At 43.1% G+C, this 19152-nt stretch overlaps 1 protein-coding gene across 1 annotated transcript in view; it reads left to right on the plus strand.

Annotated features, from left to right (window-relative positions):
- The first annotated feature begins 308 nt into the window (after positions 1-308).
- The window catches only part of tmx4 (thioredoxin-related transmembrane protein 4), a 91697-nt gene continuing 72853 nt past the window's right edge, over positions 309-19152 (plus strand). Inside the window, exon 1 of the mRNA XM_072265530.1 lies at positions 309-679. Coding sequence (XP_072121631.1) covers positions 501-679 — 179 coding nt within the window. The 5' untranslated portion in view covers positions 309-500. The remainder of the gene's footprint in view (positions 680-19152) is intronic.

Here is a 19152-nt window from a genome sequence, read left to right on the forward strand (position 1 = left end):
TTGTATTTCTTTGTATTTACTGTGAGTGCCTGCAAGAAAACGAATCCTGGTGACATTCATGCATGTTGATAATAAATTTACATCTGAAGTTTGATATTTGAGTACAATGTGTGGATGGAGTTATGGTGCAGGTGGGCTCTTACCTAATTTGAAAGTGGTTAAGATTCAACTGAATGGCTTACTCCAGTTCGTGTACGCTCATACTGTTGTTCCCTCCACTCTGCAAATGTAGTATCGAAATTCAAGTCTTTCTAGTTCCTTAGTAGTAGTGTTCCTCCGAAATTCATTGCACGACACACAGAGCACGCATCTGGGTGCTACGATGCAGCATTTATGTTGGAGGGCGGAGTTACTTGAGGTATTTTGACCTCACCCATTGGGGCTTGTGCGGCAGCAACGATACAAGGCGCCGAAAAAGAGTTTGAAATAAGGCGGCTTTTTTTTTAAACGACCTTTCTTAAAACCTATCGCAGTTGCTTCTGCATTTAACTGGAGAGGAAATGGCGGGTCTGGCGGTGCAAGCGTCCTGGATTTGGAGCCTGTGGGTGGTGCTGGCCCAGTCGGCCCGCTGCGTGGCGGAGCCGGGCGATAGAGCCATTGTGACAGCCGCGCCTGCGGTCGAATCGTTAGGCGATACCAACTGGACCCTGATTCTGACTGGCGAATGGATGTTGCAATTGTGAGTACTGTAGCAGAAATGGAACGTGGGCCCGGGGCGCGCGGACCGAGCAGACCCCGGGGATTCCCTCGGGACGCGCGCGGGCGGGCAGACCGACATCCCCCAGAGGTTGTCCTAAAGCAACTAGCCACCCGTGAGGGTGAGGGTGCGGGCGCGGCCCTGCACTCTGCATGTTTCCGGGAAATTGGTGCAGATTCAAGAGTGGAATACATCATTTAAATTTAGGCTCTTTTTTAAAAAAAAACACTACAGATGTAATCATGCAGACACCGCACTGTAAGCAAACGGCAAGGATTGTTGCATCTAACTGCATGCCAACTTCTATATGTCCATTTCCCCCTCTGTTCAATGAGCCTGTGCTTTGTCAAATGTCAGATGACTTGGTATTTGGTGACAGGCTTCCAGCCAACCCTTGTCAATAGCAGGGTAGATTCAGATATGTGATATGCAGCAAAGAACTGTGGCTAGGAAATCGTGGGCTTCTGGGTGTCCCAGATAAGAAGTTGATGTTCATAAGATCATAGGACATTGAAGCAGAATTGGGCCATTTGGCCCATCGAGTCTGCACAGCCATTCCATCATGGATGATTTATTATCCCTCTCAAACCCATTCCCCTACCTTCTCCTGTTCACCTTTGATGCTCTGACTAATCAAGAACCTACAACCTCTGCTTTAAATGTGCACAATGATTTTTGCCTCCACAGCTGCCTGTGGTGATGAATTCTTCCTCATCTCTGTTCTAAAAGTACGTCCCTGTAGTCTGAGACTGTGCACTCTGATTCTAGACTCAACCACTGTAGGAAACATCCTCCCTACATCCACTCTATTCAGACCTTTCAATGTTCAGTGAGATTCCCCCTCATTCTTCTAAAATCCAGTGCCATCAAACACTCCTTTTACATTAAACCTTTCATTCTAGGAACCTTTCATTTTTATGAACCTCCTCTGAACTCCCTCCAATGCCAGTACATTTTTTCTTAGATAATGGGCCTAAAACTGCTCACAATACTCCAAGTGTGGCTTGACCAGTACCTTTTAAAGACTCAGTATTACATTCTTGCTCTTGTATTGTAGCCCTCTCAAAATGATTGCTAACATTGCATTTACCTTCTTTCCCACTACACAACCTGCAAGTTAAACTTCAGGGAATCCTGCACTGGGCCTCCCAAGTCCCTTTGCAACTCTGATTTTTGAATTTTCTCCCTGTGTAGAAAATAGTCTATGCCTTTATTCCTTCTACCTAAGTGTATGATTATACACTTCCCTACACTACATTCCATCTGCCACTTCTTTGCCCATCCAGAAAAGTCCCCCATTATTCTCACTGTTTGCCTCCTGTCAGTCAGCCAATCTTCTATCCATGCTCTTATCTTTCCTGTCATACCATGGGCTCTTGTCACATGTGGCACCTTGTCAAAGGCCTTCTGAAAATCCAAGTGAACAGCATCCACTGGTTCTCCTTTGTCTGTTATTTCCTCAAAGAAATTCCAACAGGTTTGTCAGGCAAGAATTCCGACTAAGTAAACTGACTTTGCTGACTTTTGTCCATTTTATCATGTGCCGTCAAGTACCCTGAAACCTCATCCTTAATAATAGACTCCAACGTTTTGTCAGCTACTGAAGTCAGACTAACTGGTGTATAATTTACGTTCTTGTGCCTCCCTGCCTTCTTAAAGAGTGGAGTGACATTTGCAATGCTCCAGTCGTCCGGAACCATTCCAAAATCTAGTGTTTCTTAAAAAATCATTCCCTATGCTTCCACAATTTCTTCAGCTACCTCTTTTAGAACCCTTAATAACACAACCATTAATAATTGACATTTATGGCTTGACTCTTTGCATCAAATTTTGGGCAACTTTAACCAATAGTAAATTTGTTGGTTCTCTTTATTATACAAACTCTTCACAACAAGCTGTACTTACCATCTATGCAATGTCCAATCTTGGCACTAATAATTGTAGTGGATCAACATAGTTATCTTCAAATTGTATTGCAGATTTTGCCATTTATGACAAGGATTAATGTGTGGAATAATTACTAGAGGTGATCCAATTATATTTGATATTTGATTGGATACAATTAAGTTAGTTGTAAAAGTCTGTGTGGTTGCTCTTTATGCTCTCCATGCTTCAGCATTCTGACTTTTTGTAGAAACTAGACAGTTTCTTTTGTTGAAGTTACTTTTGATGCAACGAAGTTGTCTCCTCTGTGCCTTTCTGAATCTTCCCCAAGGCCTGATTGTTTTCAATTCATCCTTTTGCACTCTGGCTAATGCTAACCCTGTACTGGGTCAACCTTTGTAAATCCATGCTTGGAGATCCCTCATTGGATACTCAGAGTTTTGGAACTGCTTCTCACTACAATGCAGAGCTTTCTTATAGCTGTAGACTGAGTCTGAGCAGGATTTGGGTTGTTAAGTAATTCTATAATTAACAATAGCCTTGTTGGCACTGTTGTCTCTTCTCCAGAGTTTGTGTAGTCTCATCTTTTCCATCAGCATTATCTTTGCCAGTTTCAGTAGGGTATCGTGTTGCTATAGGGCCTTGTGCTGAGCCTTTTGCTTCTCGTGTTGTTGATAGGCTCTTGTAGCAGCAGAGCTGTGGGCTTGAACTTGCTGAGAAGTGTCTCCTTCAGACCGTTCAAGCACTGTCAGGGCATTGTCTAATGGGTGATACCCCACTGCCTCTGAACTTCATCCCCCTCTTGGACACCTCAGCTCTGTAGTTCTCTGACCTCATTTTATTTTATTTTATTTGATTATATATTTATTTATATTTATAGATACAGTGCAAAAGAGGCCCTTCTGGTCCAGCGAGCTGCACTGCTTGGTGACTCACCCATTTATCTCTAGCCTAATCAAAGAACAAATTTTATGATGACCAAATTAACTGGTACCTCTTTGGACTGTGGGAGGAAACCGGAGCACCCGCAGGAAACCCACACAGTAACCGGGAGAATGTACCAACTCCTTTCAGATTGTGGCAGGAACTGAACCCTGGTCAATGGTAGGGTACAGTGTTACACTAACCATAATGCCTTGGTACCTTGTAATTTTGCTTTGCAGATCTGTTTCTCAACCTTGTGTTAACCTCTTTTAATCAACATCTTCCACATGACTGCTGTCATGATACAAACAATGTGTAAGATGAGCGTTGGAATCGCCAGGGCATAACAGGCCGGTAAATGGGGTTCGTAGATGTCATACATGATGGTTAGGATCAGGCAGTTGGGGATTGTCAGCCGTGGTTGGCAGCTCATCTCGGAGAAGGAAAATTCTGGTCTCAAACCTCTGCTGCTGTGTGGCTACACCCACTCATGGGGAAGGCTTTGAGAGTAAACCTCAAGGAAAAATATGGATAAGGAGCCCCTATATTCAACGCTGACCGGCAAGTCCTGCGGTGCCACTGGTATCAGTATCTGAAGTTCCTTTGGATTCATCAGCCATGTGGAGAAGGGGGGCCTGCTGTACGTGCAACAGCTGTCTCGCCATATAGTACTGCCCTGACTTGCGTATGACGTCAACAGCTGGGACGCAGCATCTATGGTCGACGCTGACCAACAGAGGGCCTCAGGTTAGCGTGAACCGAGTGAGTGAAGGGACTGCTTTTGTGTGGAATGACTGGGATTCTAAATCCTTCACCTTGATCAGCACATCAGGTCTCGTAAAGAAAATTGCCTGACCACCGCGCTGTCTTCCGAGGTTGTACTTTCTCTCATCGTTCCAGGTGACTGCGTACTGATCTTTTCCCATAACTTGCTAAATGGAGCTGGACCTTGGTCTGCTGGTGTTTGTTAGTGAAGAATTTTCTTTAAAAAGGTTTATTTATGTTCCTACAGTAGTCACATCACTTTTAGCAGAATATTTGGAAAATTCACATTAACTTCAAATTAAACCGTTATCTTCCTTGTTTACGATGTACCACAGCCTCAGTGCTGCCCACCAGTCCCAGAAGGCCTTCAGGGAGTTAGTAGGTATCTCGTGCTCCCTCTCCAGGCATGCTGGGCGTGGACATATCCTTACAAGAGGGGCGAAATGGTCTGCTCAGGCGGAACCAGTGGCTGCCCGCTGGCAGATTCCAATTCAGAATGACTTAGTTGTCACATGTACATCAAAGCATACAGTGCAATGTGTTATTTGTATTGACAACCAACACAACGTAAGAATGTGCTGGGGGCAGTCGCCACACAATTCCAGTGCCAACCTAGCATGCCATAATGCTTGGAAGAACAACCCATAACACAACGAGCACCAAAAGCAAAAACAGCATAACAAGCCCCTTTCCTCCCTCCCGTCCACCACACACACAGACCGTCCTCCAATCCTAGGATAGGCCTCCAGGCTTCCTCCATCGGGCTTTTGATTTCCGGACTGCCGATCGACCTTCGGGCTTCGACCTGTGCCTGAACCTGAGAGCGTTCACCTTGGCCAGGCCCAGAAGCAGTCAAATGAGGGGGCTCTCCCAACCAACTTGCACCTCCCCACGGCCATGTGACCAGCAGTTAGCTCAGTTGTGGCCAGTTCATGAGTGGATTCCCAATCTCCACGCTGTTGAATGCAGTGATCCCTTCAAGTTCAAGACAACAGCTCTGCTGGGGCTTGTTGCATGATCATTGACGCATGCTCGTAGTCCATCTATAACTGCGGAAAGCGGCCAAACCCATCAATCTTCTCGTGATGCTCTCCATAACTTGAGTGATTTTTCCCACAAATATTCACAAGGCTGTTTTGTTCCATTTCATCTGGGGGTGACTGTTATGCCTCTGCATCGAGGAGCATATTTATTATTGCTTCAATCAACAGGAACACCTTAAATGTACTGTGCTTATCACAAGCCTTAGTTGTGGAATAGATGTAATTAAGTAATCCTGTTTCCATTTTTACATTATCTGATGATACATTTCCATTTCTACATGATCTAATTCTACTATATGCAGAGCACTTAAGTTCTTGAAGGTACATTTACACATATACCCTATGAGTATGACTAATTGCATGACTAATTGGTAAGTATGGATGTGTTTCTGGTTCAGTTCTCTTAGTCTACGTGCAAGCTGGATTCTCAACCATTTGTCAAGAAAAGAAATCTCATTTGTCTGTTGTGAGTCTTTGATCTCTTGAAGTTCAGATTGATTCTGGAGCCCGCAATAAATAGAGATAGTTTACATTTGTCCTTGGAATATAGATAGCAGAATTTCAGCCCTTTGTGTCTCTGCAGACTCATAAAGCAGTCCTATCTCCCCACTAACTTTGCCCTGCAATCCATTATATGACTATAAGACCATTAGACATAGGAGCAGAATTAGACCCTTTGGGCCATCGAGCCTGTTCCACCATTTATTATCCCTCGCAACCCCATTCTCCCCGTAACTTTTATGCCCTGACTAATCAAGGCCTATTTAAATATACCTAATGACTTGGCCCCCACAGCTGACTGTTGCAATGAACTCCACCGATTCACTACCCTCTGACGAAAGAACTTGCTCCTCATCTCAGTGCTAAATGGATGTTCCTCTATTCTGAGACCATGCCCTCTGATCCTGGACTCACCTATTATAGGAAACAAACTCTACACATCCACTCTGTCTAGTCCTTTCAGTATTTGATAGGTTTCAATAAGACTTCCCTTCCCCCACCTTATTCTTCTGAACTGCGTTGAGTACAGGCCCAGAGCCATCAAGCACTCCTCATTTGCTCCCTTCATTCCTGGAATCATTCCCGTGAACTTCTGGACCCTCTCCGATACCAGCACATCTTTTCTCAGATAAGGAACTCAAAACTGATCACAATGCTCCAGTGCATCTGACCAGTGCCTTATAAAGCCTCAGCATCACATCTTTGCTTTTCTGTTCTTGTCCTCTCTAAATGAATGCTAATATTGCATTTGCTTTCCTTACCACTGTCTCAACCTGCAAGTTAATCTTTAAGGAATCCTGCATGAGGACTCTCAAGTCTTTTTGCACCACTGATGATTGAATTTTCTCCCCATTCAGAACATAGTTAATACCTTATTCCTCTTACCAAAGTGCATGACCATACACTTCCCTACGCTACATGCAACTTCTTTGCCCATTCTCCTAATCTGTCTAAATCAGTGGTTCCCAAACTTTTTTGAGGTTAATGCCCCCTTGGCTCCCAGAACACCGCCTTTCCCTTTCTGTCCATTACATTAAAAACTACTGAAGAATTTTGATTGAAGATTCAAAATTGTTAAATGTCATTTCCTGTACAGATGTGTAAAGGAGTACAAAATAATTCTTACCCCAGATTCGATGCAACACAAAAAAACCCCTTAAAAGATAAAGAGCACAGTAATAATAAAAAAGCACAGTAAACACTAATACATATATATGGTAGTTTATATACATCGGTTGTGTGTCCATAAAGTGATACTGGGCTGTACATAAGGTGACTGACAGGAAATAATAAAGTAGTGGTGGAGTTGGTGATTGGAGGTGTTGATCAGCCTTACTGCTTGGGGAAAATAACAGTTTTTGAGTCTGGTGGTCCTGCCGTGGATGATATGTTGCCTTCTCCCTGATGGGAGTGGGACTAACAGTCCGTGGGTAAAGTGGGTGGGATCTTTCATGATGTTACCAGCCCTTTTTTGGTAATTTACTGTGTAAATGTCTTTGACAGTGGGTAGGCTGGTGCTGTAAATGCACTGGACAGTTTTCACAATCCATTGTGGAGCCTTCCTGTGAGTATGGATGTGCAAGGTCCAGTCTCTTCAGCCTCCTCAGAAACAGAGGTGTTGGTGAGCTTTCTCAACTGTTTAGGATGCGTTTTGGGACCATGAGAGTGTGTGTGAGATGTACACTCCCAGGACTTTGAAACTGCTCGCAGTTTCCACTGCTGTGCTGCCAATGTAAGTTGTGGTTTGAGTGGTACAAGTTCTCCGCAAGTTGGTAACCATCTCCTTTGTCTCATTGACGTTGAGGAATAGGTTATTTGTCTTGCACTGTGCCTTGAGTTTTTTCTACCTCCTCTCTGTAGGCCTCCTCGTTGTTGTTGGTAATGAGCCCCGCCGCTGTCGTGTTATCAGTGAACTTGACAATGTGATTGCTCGTGCAGCCATGTGTGAGCAGAGTGCACAGCAATAGGCTCAGTACAAAACCGTGGGGAGCATCTTTGTTGAGGATAACGGGGAGGGAGTAGCAGTTGTGCATCATGACTATCTTGGGTCTGTTGGTTAGGAAGTATTTGGACTGAGGAGTAGGAGTTGTCCTTCTCTTTGAAAAAATTCTCAACAACCCAAAATATTGACTCCCCCTTCATATCTGTCAACTCTTGAACCATGCTTTCATCTTTTATGATTTGTTGCTTGGAAAAGTTGACTCGTCCAACTGCAGAACTAATTCTGTTGTCATAAGTACGTTGCACGATGTGTCTTCCACACTCTCAGATATTTAATCTGTTTGCCTTTGAACAACATTGTCACTGTGCATTGGGGACCTGGGGTAGAAGGTGCTGCATCAGGCAGTCTCGTATAACAGATTCCTGAGAAGGTTCACGGACACCCCATCCAGCTGTCCATTCTGCAGTGGGGAGGAGTCGATTTGCCACAGGTACACGGAATGTGAGAGGTTGCAGCCGCTGAGTTTCTCAGGGAGCTGCTACTGAGTCTCTGGCTGCCCTTTAGTTCCACGCTGCTCACCTACAGGCCCCCAGTTCGGAAGGGGGCGGGGCGTGAGGAGGATCTCCTGGTGAGCTTGGTCCTGGGCCTGGCCAAGATGGCCATTCACGGGTCTAGGTGATAGAAGGTGGAGGGCGATACCCAGGAGGACTGCCCCTTTCCGAGGATACGTCCATTGCTGGTTGTCCTTGAAGAGGGAACACATGGTCGCAGCTGCTAGCGGTGGTCTCCCTGAGGTATAGACTGTTTTATAAACGGTAGTAACTGTATTGTAATTTGAGTGTAGCTCCTGTCTTGTAAATATTGATTGTCTTGTGTCTATGTGTTGTAAATAAACTTTTGCAGTTTTGATTTTTAAAAAAAAAGCACTTTTTAATTATTTGGTGCGGTGACTTTTACAAAACCACACTCAGAACCTCCCTTACTGCTGGCAGAATCAGTTCTTCTCCAATTGTATTGGGCTTTCCAGATTTACGAATAAGCAACAAAATGTTGCATGAAGCACACAAATCATCACTGTTTTGTTGTGAAGTGCTGACAAACATGCTTTTAAGTGTAAACAACAGGAATTCTGCAGATGCTGGAAATTCAAGCAACACACATCAAAGTTGCTGGTGAACACAGCAGGCCAGGCAGCATCTCTAGGAAGAGGTACAGTCGACGTTTCAGGCCGAGACCCTTCGTTAGGACTAACTTAAGGAAGAATTAGTAAGAGATTTGAAAGTGGGAGGGGGAGGGGGAGATCCAAAATGATAGGAGAAGACAGGAAGGGGAGGGATGGAGCCAAGAGCTGGACAGGTGATTGGCAAAGGGGATATGAGAGGATGATGGGACAGGAGGTCCGGGGAGAAAGACGGGGGTGGGGGGGGGGGAACCCAGAGGATGGGCAAGGGGTCTAGTGAGAGGGACAGAGGGAGAAAAAAGAGAGTGAGAGAAAGAATGTGTGTATAAAAATAAATAACGGATGGTGTACGAGGGGGAGGTGGGGCATTAGCGAAAGTTAGAGAGGGTAGTTTCCAACCTGATGGCACGAACATCGACTTCTCTAACTTCCGCTGGTAGCCTCCAACCTGATGGCATGAACATCGACTTCTCTAACTTCCGCTAATGCCCCACCTCCCCCTCGTACCCCATCCGTATTTATTTTTATACATGCATTCTTTCTCTCACTCTCCTTTTTCTCCCTCTGTCCCTCTGACTATACCCCTTGCCCATCCTCTGGGTTCCCCCACCTTGTCTTTCTCCATGGGCCTCCTGTCCCATGATCCTCTCATATCCCCTTTGCCAATCACCTGTCCAGCACTTGGCTCCATCCCTCCCCCTCCTGTCTTCTGCTATCATTTTGGATCTTTCCCCTCCCCCTCCCACTTTCAAATCTCTTACCAGCTCTTCCTTCAGTTAGTCCTGACGAAGGGTCTCGGCCTGAAACGTCGACTGTACCTCTTCCTAGAGATGCTGCCTGGCCTGCTGCGTTCACCAGCAACTTTGATGTGTGATGCTTTTAAGTGTTTTCAGTTTCTGAAAGTTTTCACAAAGTGACTGAAAATAAGCCAAGTTCTTATTTGCTTTGTTAGTATGTATTCTCTTCAAATGTTCAAGGAGTCTGGATGGTTTCGTTGTTTCATTTAAGAAAAAGTGTTTTCACATAACAGACACATTGGCTGCTGTTGGTGCTTGGTATGATATAACTCGATTTTTCAGATACTCGACACTTTTTTGTTTCGTCTGCTTCTGCCATTTTTGTTATGGATTAGAGACCACAGTCAATCATTAAGTCCAACCTCAAGCACTGCGATCAATAAAGGAGAAGGTTAAGATGTCATCACAACTCAGGCAAAACCTGTCTTTCTGGCTAAAGGTACACAAAGTGGGACAGCAATATCTCGGGCTGTGGGCTAGAGAAATGTTAAGTCCATTCAAAAGGGCAGATTCTGAACTTTACCTCATTGAACACCATACCCTAAATCTGCGTGATTAGAGTCAATAATGTCAATAATGCGCGGGCCAGACCTGGAAATAACATGACGTTTTCAGTCCAGATTTCTTGCGCCAATTACAGAAGAGTCACATTGCTTTTCAACATATATATTGCACCGAGCACAGTCTTAAGAGATGAAGTGGTTACGTGATCATTGTAATCAATTTGGAGGCACTGAGGATCAAATGCTTATAATAATTCATTTTTAAAATTAAGCCTGTAATCTCTCAGCCGCCCCCTTTTGCTACCAAGCACCCCCTTAGAAACTCCCTCTGCTTTGAGAACCACTGGTCTAAGTCCTTCTGTTTCCTCAACACTACCTGCCCTTCCACAAATATTCGTATCGTCTGCCAAGTTGGCCACAAAGCCATCAATTCCCTTATCCAAATCATTGAGATATAAGTTGTAAATAAGTGGTACCAATGCCGACCCCCTGCGGTACACCACTAATCACTGCAACCATCCAGAAAAGTCCCCCTTTATTCCCACCCTTTGCTTCCTGCCAGTCAGCCAATCTTCCATCCATGCTAATTGTCGTCATCATCATCAAATGCCTGTAACAGTGCTGGCATTTAGGGCAGCAGCCAAGGTCCTCCATAGCCATCTTCTCTATTGTGCCCCAGGTGTGGTATCTAGTCTGCTAGAATCTCTCCTGTAATACCATGGGCTCTGTGGTTGTTAAGCAGCCTCATGTGTGGCACCTTGTCAAAGTAGAGGTTTCAAGTAAGAAATGTCCACTGACTCTCCTTTGCCTATCCTGCCTGCTATTTCGTCAAAGAATTCCAACAGATTTTTCAGGCAAGATTTCTTCTTGAGGAAACCATGCTGACATAGACCTATTTAATCACATGCTCTAAGTCCCCAAAAACCTCATCCTTAATTGTGGAATCCAACATCTTTTCAACCACTGAAGTCAGGCTAACTAACCTATAATTTCCTTTCTTCTGCTTTCCCTCTTCTAAAGAGTGGAGTAACATGTGCCATTTTTTTTTCAGATATATAAAGAGTAAAAGAGAAGCAAGAGTGGATATTGGACTGTTGGAAACTGACATCGGAAAGGTGGCAGTCAAACTTAATTAGTATTTTGCATTAGTTTTCATTGTGGAAGACACTAGCAGTATGCTAGAAATTCAAGCGTGTCAGGACAGAAGAGAGTATAGAAGGTGCTTGGAAAGCTGAAATGTCTGAAGGTAGATAGGTCCTCTGGAACCTTTCCAGAATCTGGTGATTCTTGAAAGATCATTACTAATGCCCCCACAATCTCTTCAGCTACCTCTTTCAGAACCCTGGGGCATAGTCCACCTGGCCAAGCTGACCTTTCTACCTTCAGATATTTCAGCTTTTCAAGCACTTTCTACATTCCCTTCTGCCCCCGACACGCTTGAATTTCTGGCATACTGCTCGTGTCTTCCACAATGATGACTAACGTAAAATACTTAGTAAGTTCATCTGCTACCTCTCCGGTGCTGTTTTCCAACAGTCAAATATCCAATTTTGTTTCTCTTTTTCTCTTTATGTATCTGGAAAAAAAGTTTTGGTATCTTTTATATTGGTTAGCATATCTTCATATTTCATCTTTTCTCTTCTTATCTCTCTGTCGTTTTTTAAAAGTTTCCCAATCTAACTTCCCCCTGATATTTGCTGTATTATATGCCCGCTCTTTTGCTTTTATGCTCTCTTTAAAACCCTTATCAGCCAATGTTGCATCTTCATCTTAGGGATGTATCTTTCCTGCACCTTGATAATTTCTCCCAGACATACCTGCTCTCTGTTCTGCCGTCATCCCAGCTGGTGTCCCCTTCCAATCAACATTGGCATGAACATTGACTTCTCTAACTTCCGCTAATGCCCACCTCCCCCTCGTACCCCATCCGTTGTTTATATACACACATTCTTTCTCTCTCTTTTTTTCTCCCTCTGTCCCTCTGACTATACCCCTTGCCCATCCTCTGGGGTCCCCCCCCCCCCACCTTTTCCTTCTCCCTGGGCCACCTGTCCCATGATCCTCTCATATCCCTTTTGCCAATCACCTGTCCAGCACTTGGCTCCATCCCTCCCCCTCCTGTCTTCTGCTTTTCATTTTGGATCTCCCCCTCCCCCTCCAACTTTCAAATCTCTTACTAGCCCTTTCTTCAGTTAGTCCTGACGAAGGGTCTCGGCCTGAAACGTCGACTGTACCTCTTCCTAGAGATGCTGCCTGGCCTGCTGCGTTCACCAGCAAATTTGATGTGTGTTGCTTTCCAATCAACTTTGGCCAGCTCTTCTCTCATGCCTCTAATTCTCTTTACTCCAATGTAATACTGATACATCTGACTTTAGCTTACCCCTCTGAAATTGCATAGTGAATTCTATCATATTGTGATCACTGCCTCCTAAGGGGTCTTGTTCCTTAAGCTCCCTCATCAAATCTAGCTCATAACACCCAATCCAGAATTGCTTTTCTCCTAGTGGGTTCAACCACAAATTGCTCTAACAAGCCAACTCCTGGCCATTTTACAAATTCCCTCTCTTGGAATCCAGCACCAAATCTGATTTTCCCAATCTACCTTCATAGTGAAATCTCCCATGATTATTGTCATGAAATCTCCCCTATCATGATTTATTCATGACTCTGCTTGGATGTCTTTCATCCTTGCTATTTATCTTTGGTTCTCAAGTTACAATGGTTTTGCATAAGATCTGCCCTAACATGCATCTGTAGCAGGTTGGTTCTGAACAGCGTGCAGAGAGGGTTTATCATATTCGCATATATCACTTTTGATCATGAGGTGGAGATTGGGAGTTTTCTGAAGTAACTTGGGGAATTGATCTGAAAAGAAAATGTTTATAGCTTTGAAAAACTGCATGGGGCAGAATTTTGTTTTATATTCACATATTGTCCTCTGGGATATTCTATATGCTAATCTGATTATTTTGCATAGAAGTGAATTACAGTGAATAGACAAGGCATTTACTTGGCTGGTCCATGAGAGTAATTACCTTCCAAATTGCCTTCTGTGTGCAGTTATTGTCCTAACTCTATATAACAGGCACAGTTAACTTCTGTTAATTTAATTATAGATCACTTATCCAACCAGGAAAAAACTTTGCAATAAATTTCTCAATTTTTCCATTTTCTTGGTGTAAATTTAGTTACTTTTAAACTTCTTTGGCTAATTCAGAGCAGGTGATTCTGTGTGGTTTTACCTTTTGAACTCCTTGCAAGTCTGTTGGTAAACACTGATGCAATTCTGGTTCCATTCTCTTTCTGTGTTCCTCCTTGAAGTTCAACCAGGTTTATCAAGAAATGAAAATATCTATCACCTACTACCTTGTACTTCTTCCTTTCTTCCTCCCCCCCCACTGCTCTGACTTCTCATTTTTTTTTCCCAGTCCTGATGAAGAGTCTCAGCCCAAAACATCGACTGTTTACTCTTTTCCACAGATGCTACTTGGCCTGCTGAGAGTTCCTCCAGCATTTTGTGTGTGTTGCTTGGATTGCCAGCATCAGCAGGTTTTCTTGTGTTTGTGCTGTATTATTTGTTGCCTGTCCTTGGTCACTTGTAGTTCAGATGCATTCTGGAGCCCTCTATACATGGCATTAGTGTCCATATGTCCTTAGTATAGATGGTGGTATTTTAGTCTTTTGTGTAAATGCGTACTCACAGAGCAATCCTATCTTCCCACAAGTTTTCCCTGTAATCCATTCATGCATTCCTATCAACCTCCTTCAAGTTCTACCTCCCGACCAAACTGTGGAGGCTTGGTGGGGTGTTTGGTGTTCATTTTACGCTGGCCAATTAACTTAACCAACCCACAGGACTGGGAGGGAGCTTTAGTACTTGGAAATAACCCAGACTGTGTCCAGGAGAACATGCAAACTGCAAATGGATGGCGCTTAAAGCCAGGATTAAACTAGGGTTATTGGAGATGTATGAGAACGGTTCAGCTAACTGTTGTCAGTTTCTGTCTGCATTGCCCCATGCTTTTCTAATGTCCAAACCTCTTCAGTGATGATTTAAAGAAGTTCCCCAGTACTAAGTAAAACTGACATTTTCAGAATAGAACTTTGTGTTTTGAAGAATCTGCTTGTTCAGAATAAAAAACAAGTTGAGTGTCTTAAAAGCTTTCTATGGGATTAATGAAAGACTATTGGGACTCAGTACAAAAGGAAAGTATTTCGTTGAAGAATTCTTGAGTCTTCGATAGCTACCAAGGTGGAAGTGTAATGGTGACTAGAGTTGCACAGTGAAGCTGGCAGAAATAGAGATGTGACCTTGCAAAAGTCTTTGTTTAGGATGAGAAAATGGATGATGTAATTTGACCTTTTCCAAACTTATTTTATTTCTTTGGTATTAGTTGAGAGGAACGGTTTCCTCTTTTTTTTTTATGATGTTACATAACAACCCATGTCTTTTTTTTTAGTTTAGTTGTTTAATTCTGTTTAGATTAGTTTTTTTTTGTGGGGGGGGTAATAATTTCTTTTTCCTTTTCAGGATTTTTTTTGATATTTTTCTTTGTTTTGTTCATCTGTATCCTATATGATTGGGAGTTTTATCATTTAAGTGTCAACTGGCTTTATAATTATGCTAATTATAACAATGTATTCCCAATAACTTTGTACCATTACCATGTTATGTTTATTATTATGAAACTAATAAAAAGATTGAAAAAGAAAAAGAATGAGAAAATGGCATTAATTCACATAAGTGGATTCTTAGTAACCAAGCATAGCTGTGATTCCTGCAAGTCATGATTATCCTTTGCTCAGTGATTGCTATGTTTGTTGTTTATTTATCTATCTCTCTTAGCCCATCATACCAAAGAGGCTCTTCACGATTCTATTCTTGAAGAGTACTGGTACCAGCAATGAGTTTAAAAGTGCCACATTCATGCTGATTTTTGTTGAGCATGTGTTGGGATGTTGAGTTTAAATGGGGTCAGTTCATGACGATGCTGGAAGAATGTTCCCATACGCTGGACTCTGCCCTATTAGAACCTCTCTGATTGAGCTGAGGGTCTGGGAAGTACATATTGTATATCAGTGATGCCTGAAAGCTAGTCACACGTGACCCAAAACCAGCAAACCAGAAATGTTGTGGCCAAAAGATCAGAAGAGTTCTAAAGGGAACGATGCTGAAAAGGAGATGTTTCGGGGGGTGGGGGTGGGTAAAACAGTACAGTATGGTGAGGCTGCACTTGACAACAGCAGTTGTGAGGAGCTGATATCAGAGTTGTCACGAGTGTGGAAGTAAGTGCATCTGTAGTGGTCTGTTATACACACTGAACTGTAAAGTGGATAATGTTGATGGAGGATAGCACTAATGGATTAGATATCAAATAAAACAGATGCATTTGCATTCGCAAAGAGTCCCAGGGTTACAGACCCAAGTGGGAGGATGCAGCATGCTGCCCCACCATTGTTGAACGGTGGGGCTGACTACAGGAACCAAGCATCCCGCTCCTGTTGCTGGGATATCTCAATCGTGTGTGTCAGATTTCTATTCTGACTTGGTAGGGTTAGGGCTTGCTAAACAGCCTGATGACTTTCTAATGTTCTGGTTTGCAGCTTTGTTATGCTCTCCTTTGCCAGAGCTTTCTATTAGGATGAAGCTTAGGATGGTTTGTGGAACAGTTTGCAAAAGATAGATAGATATACTTTATTAATCCCGAGGGAAATTGGGTTTCATTACAGCCGCACCACCAAAAGCTTATAATCTCCACCTATGGTATAAAATTGTTCTCACTATTGCCCAAGTTGGCACTAATTAGAGTTCTTGAGCGAAAAACATTGAAAATAAAGGAATAAAACTGCTACACCTCCTGTGTCATTTATAGGAACTAATTTAACCTCTTGAACCGTTCTGTCTTCAGTGAAGATGGAAGCTGATCGGTGATTAAACCACATTCTGTACTTCCCTCTTTATTCCGTAACACCTCTGACCGATGAAAAGAAATCTTATTTAATTTCAGATTTTAAAGTGAACAATTGACCCAGCAGCAGTCGTTGAAAGAACTCAGTCCTGGAATGTTAGCTCTGTTTCTCCCGCCACAGATGCTGCCTGAGCTGCTGAGTATTTCCAGCATTTTCTGTGTATACTTTAGAGAGTGCAAACTTCACAGGCAATTTCTGATGTCACCTCTAAAAAGAACAGCACCATATTTTAAGTTTGTGTCTCTCTGGGGCGTTGGGAATTATGTTAGTACATTTGAAGGTGTTTTATTTAATGTTGCTCCTTGCCCTTTTGGTCCCCGTCATCTTTTATTGTTGGTGTGAGAGCGCTTGCCCTTTCTGGCCATAAATTGTTTAAGTAACACATTAAATTTTAATGTGCTGAGAATTAGGGTTATGAACTATTCCAGCCATGGCTCCACGGGGGAATTGTTGGATTTTCCCTCCTATTTACAAGCCTACTGTGCCTGTTTAAGTGTGGCAGAGCCATAAATGTAGTCTGACTCTCCAGAGGGTGTTCTGTTCTTGACTCTGACTTTTGTTATTGGAGCAAGTGGCATCCATATGGTTTGTAAACATTTATGTTTCTTGATGACTTTCCATTAAATTCAGTGGTGGAGTGAAATAAAAACAGTAAATGCTGAACATACTTGGATGGCACTGGTGAAGAAAGAAAGCAGTTTCCACGTCTGTTTTTCTTTCTCTACAGATGCTGCCTGAGTACTTCCAATGTTTTCTGCGTTAATTTTAGATTTCCAGTATCTGCAGATTTCTTTTTGGCATTCTGATAAACTCTAGATTAGTTTATTTATCTGAGCTGTGAAATCCATCATGTATGGGTATGCCAAAGGTCAAATTTTATGCAATGCTATATAATAGTTTGGAGCTTTAGATTTTGAGAACTTTGCTAAAAATTTCCTGCCTGTCGCATGTCAGTTTTCCCATTTTGTTACGAGAAAACATGGTAGCAGATGGTGCGGTAGTGTGGCTGTTAGCGCCAGTGGTCTGGGTTCAGTTCTGCCGCTGACTGTAAGCAGTTTGTACATTCTCCCCACAAGCGCGTGGGTTTCCTCCGGGTGCTGCGGTTTCCTCCCACATTTCAAAGATTTATGGGTTAGTTAATTAATTGATCACATGGGTGTAATTGGACAGTGCACGCTCGTTGAGCTGAAAGGGCCTGTATCTCTAAATAAAACTCCAATCAAGCGAGACGAAGACTGTGATCACCATTTGTGGTTGCCAGCTGCAGATTCCATTTGGTGCTTTCTGTCTCACTCTTCATAAAGTTTAGTCGAGTTTCACCACTGACAACCTGCCCATCTTTGGCTCTAGTCGATACACCTGCTGACGCCCTCATTCACAATTCTGTTCAGCCTGTGTTTATTTTTCACAGTCTGAATTCAGATGCTTCAGTTCTTGTCGTGCACTTTTGTCTGTGATCGATGAAAGTAAATCTTGGCCTGTGAAGGGAGGATTGAAAACCATAGAATGAAACTGTGAAATAAATACAGCGAGGAAAAGAGAATCTGTGAATGAAAGGCAGGCTGTTGAGTGTCGGTGAGGTTGTCTGGGTGCTGGCTGCTGCTGAACCGATTTGTGAAAATGACAGGTCACGATCAATTGTAAGCTCTTGAGTGATGCGACACTCCTCAGGGATCTGCAGTGGAGCTGCAAGTGCCACTTGGGTACTTCAGCTGTGAACGGGCAGTCCAGGCACTGTGCTGACACCCGTATCGTCTGCTGACTCTTGGTTGGTGAGGCTTTGAATCATAAATTGCAGCTCATGCACCATGTAGCTCTGTCCTCTGGGATTGTCTCCCGTTTCCTAATAATGTTCTGTCTGTATCAGAACTGGCCACTTCTGCCCGGCATTATTTCTGTTCTGTTTTTCTCCTATTAGTATAACCTGATTTGCTGGGCACATCGCATAGTCTTGCTACTGGCCATATGTAACACAGATAATGAAACACAATATGTTTCTAATTGCTGTATTCAGTAATGTGGTATAACTTTATCAATGAGATATTCACCTTATTTAATCCATTTCTTCCCCCTCTTTATTTGTTACTGAACAGTAACTTGTTTTTTTTCTTCTTCAGGTAAGATAGTCTTGCACTTGAAGCATTAACTTTACTCTGAATATTTCCAGCATTTTCACTTTTTATTCCTGCTAATGTTTCAACCCTTCAGATTCATCCTAGAATGTGCCTTTGAGCTCCTTTCTGTGGTCTCCCTTCTGTACTGCCCCCGTGGAGCCTTGTCCAATACAGCCTTTGGGACTTGTGCATTCCGTTGGTGTCTGGCACAGTCAGCCCTGCATAGCTGTGTTGCAGTTAGCCATTATCTCATATCTGTGATGCTGCACATCTCAAAAACTGTAGGGTGTTCAGAGTCTTGTCCAGCTGTGGAATATCTGCTATTCTTTTGGAAGACATCATTGATTTAAAAACTAGTGTGGCTGGGTGCTTTAGTGAAGTAAGGAGGAAGGATATGAGATTATTTCAGAGTTGGACATTGCTGAAATGCTTTGCCCTTATTCTGAGCAAGTGTTTTTTGATGCGATGAAATGGAAGGAGGAGAATAAGTCAAGACAACGAAGTGACTATGGAAGAACAACTTTTCAGTATATTTAATGATAAAAGATTAGCTCTATTAAGCCTGCATTGAAACATATGATGTAATAACCTTTTTTTTTTGGGCCAACGACCAACATTGTCTGTGTGAGGCTTCTGTTGGGAGCAGCCCACAAATAGGCATGCTCAGAACTCACTTATCTGTATGTCTTTGGAATGTGGGAGGAGACGGGATGAAACCCACATGGTCATCGGGAGAACATACAAACCCCCTTCAGAGAGTGGTGGGAATCGAATCCCGATCGGTGATTATTGGCGGTTAACTGATATGCTACTGTCCTGCCCAATATTACTG

This window comes from Mobula birostris, chromosome 8 (genome assembly GCF_030028105.1).
Source record: "Mobula birostris isolate sMobBir1 chromosome 8, sMobBir1.hap1, whole genome shotgun sequence".
Classification (NCBI taxonomy): domain Eukaryota; kingdom Metazoa; phylum Chordata; class Chondrichthyes; order Myliobatiformes; family Myliobatidae; genus Mobula; species Mobula birostris.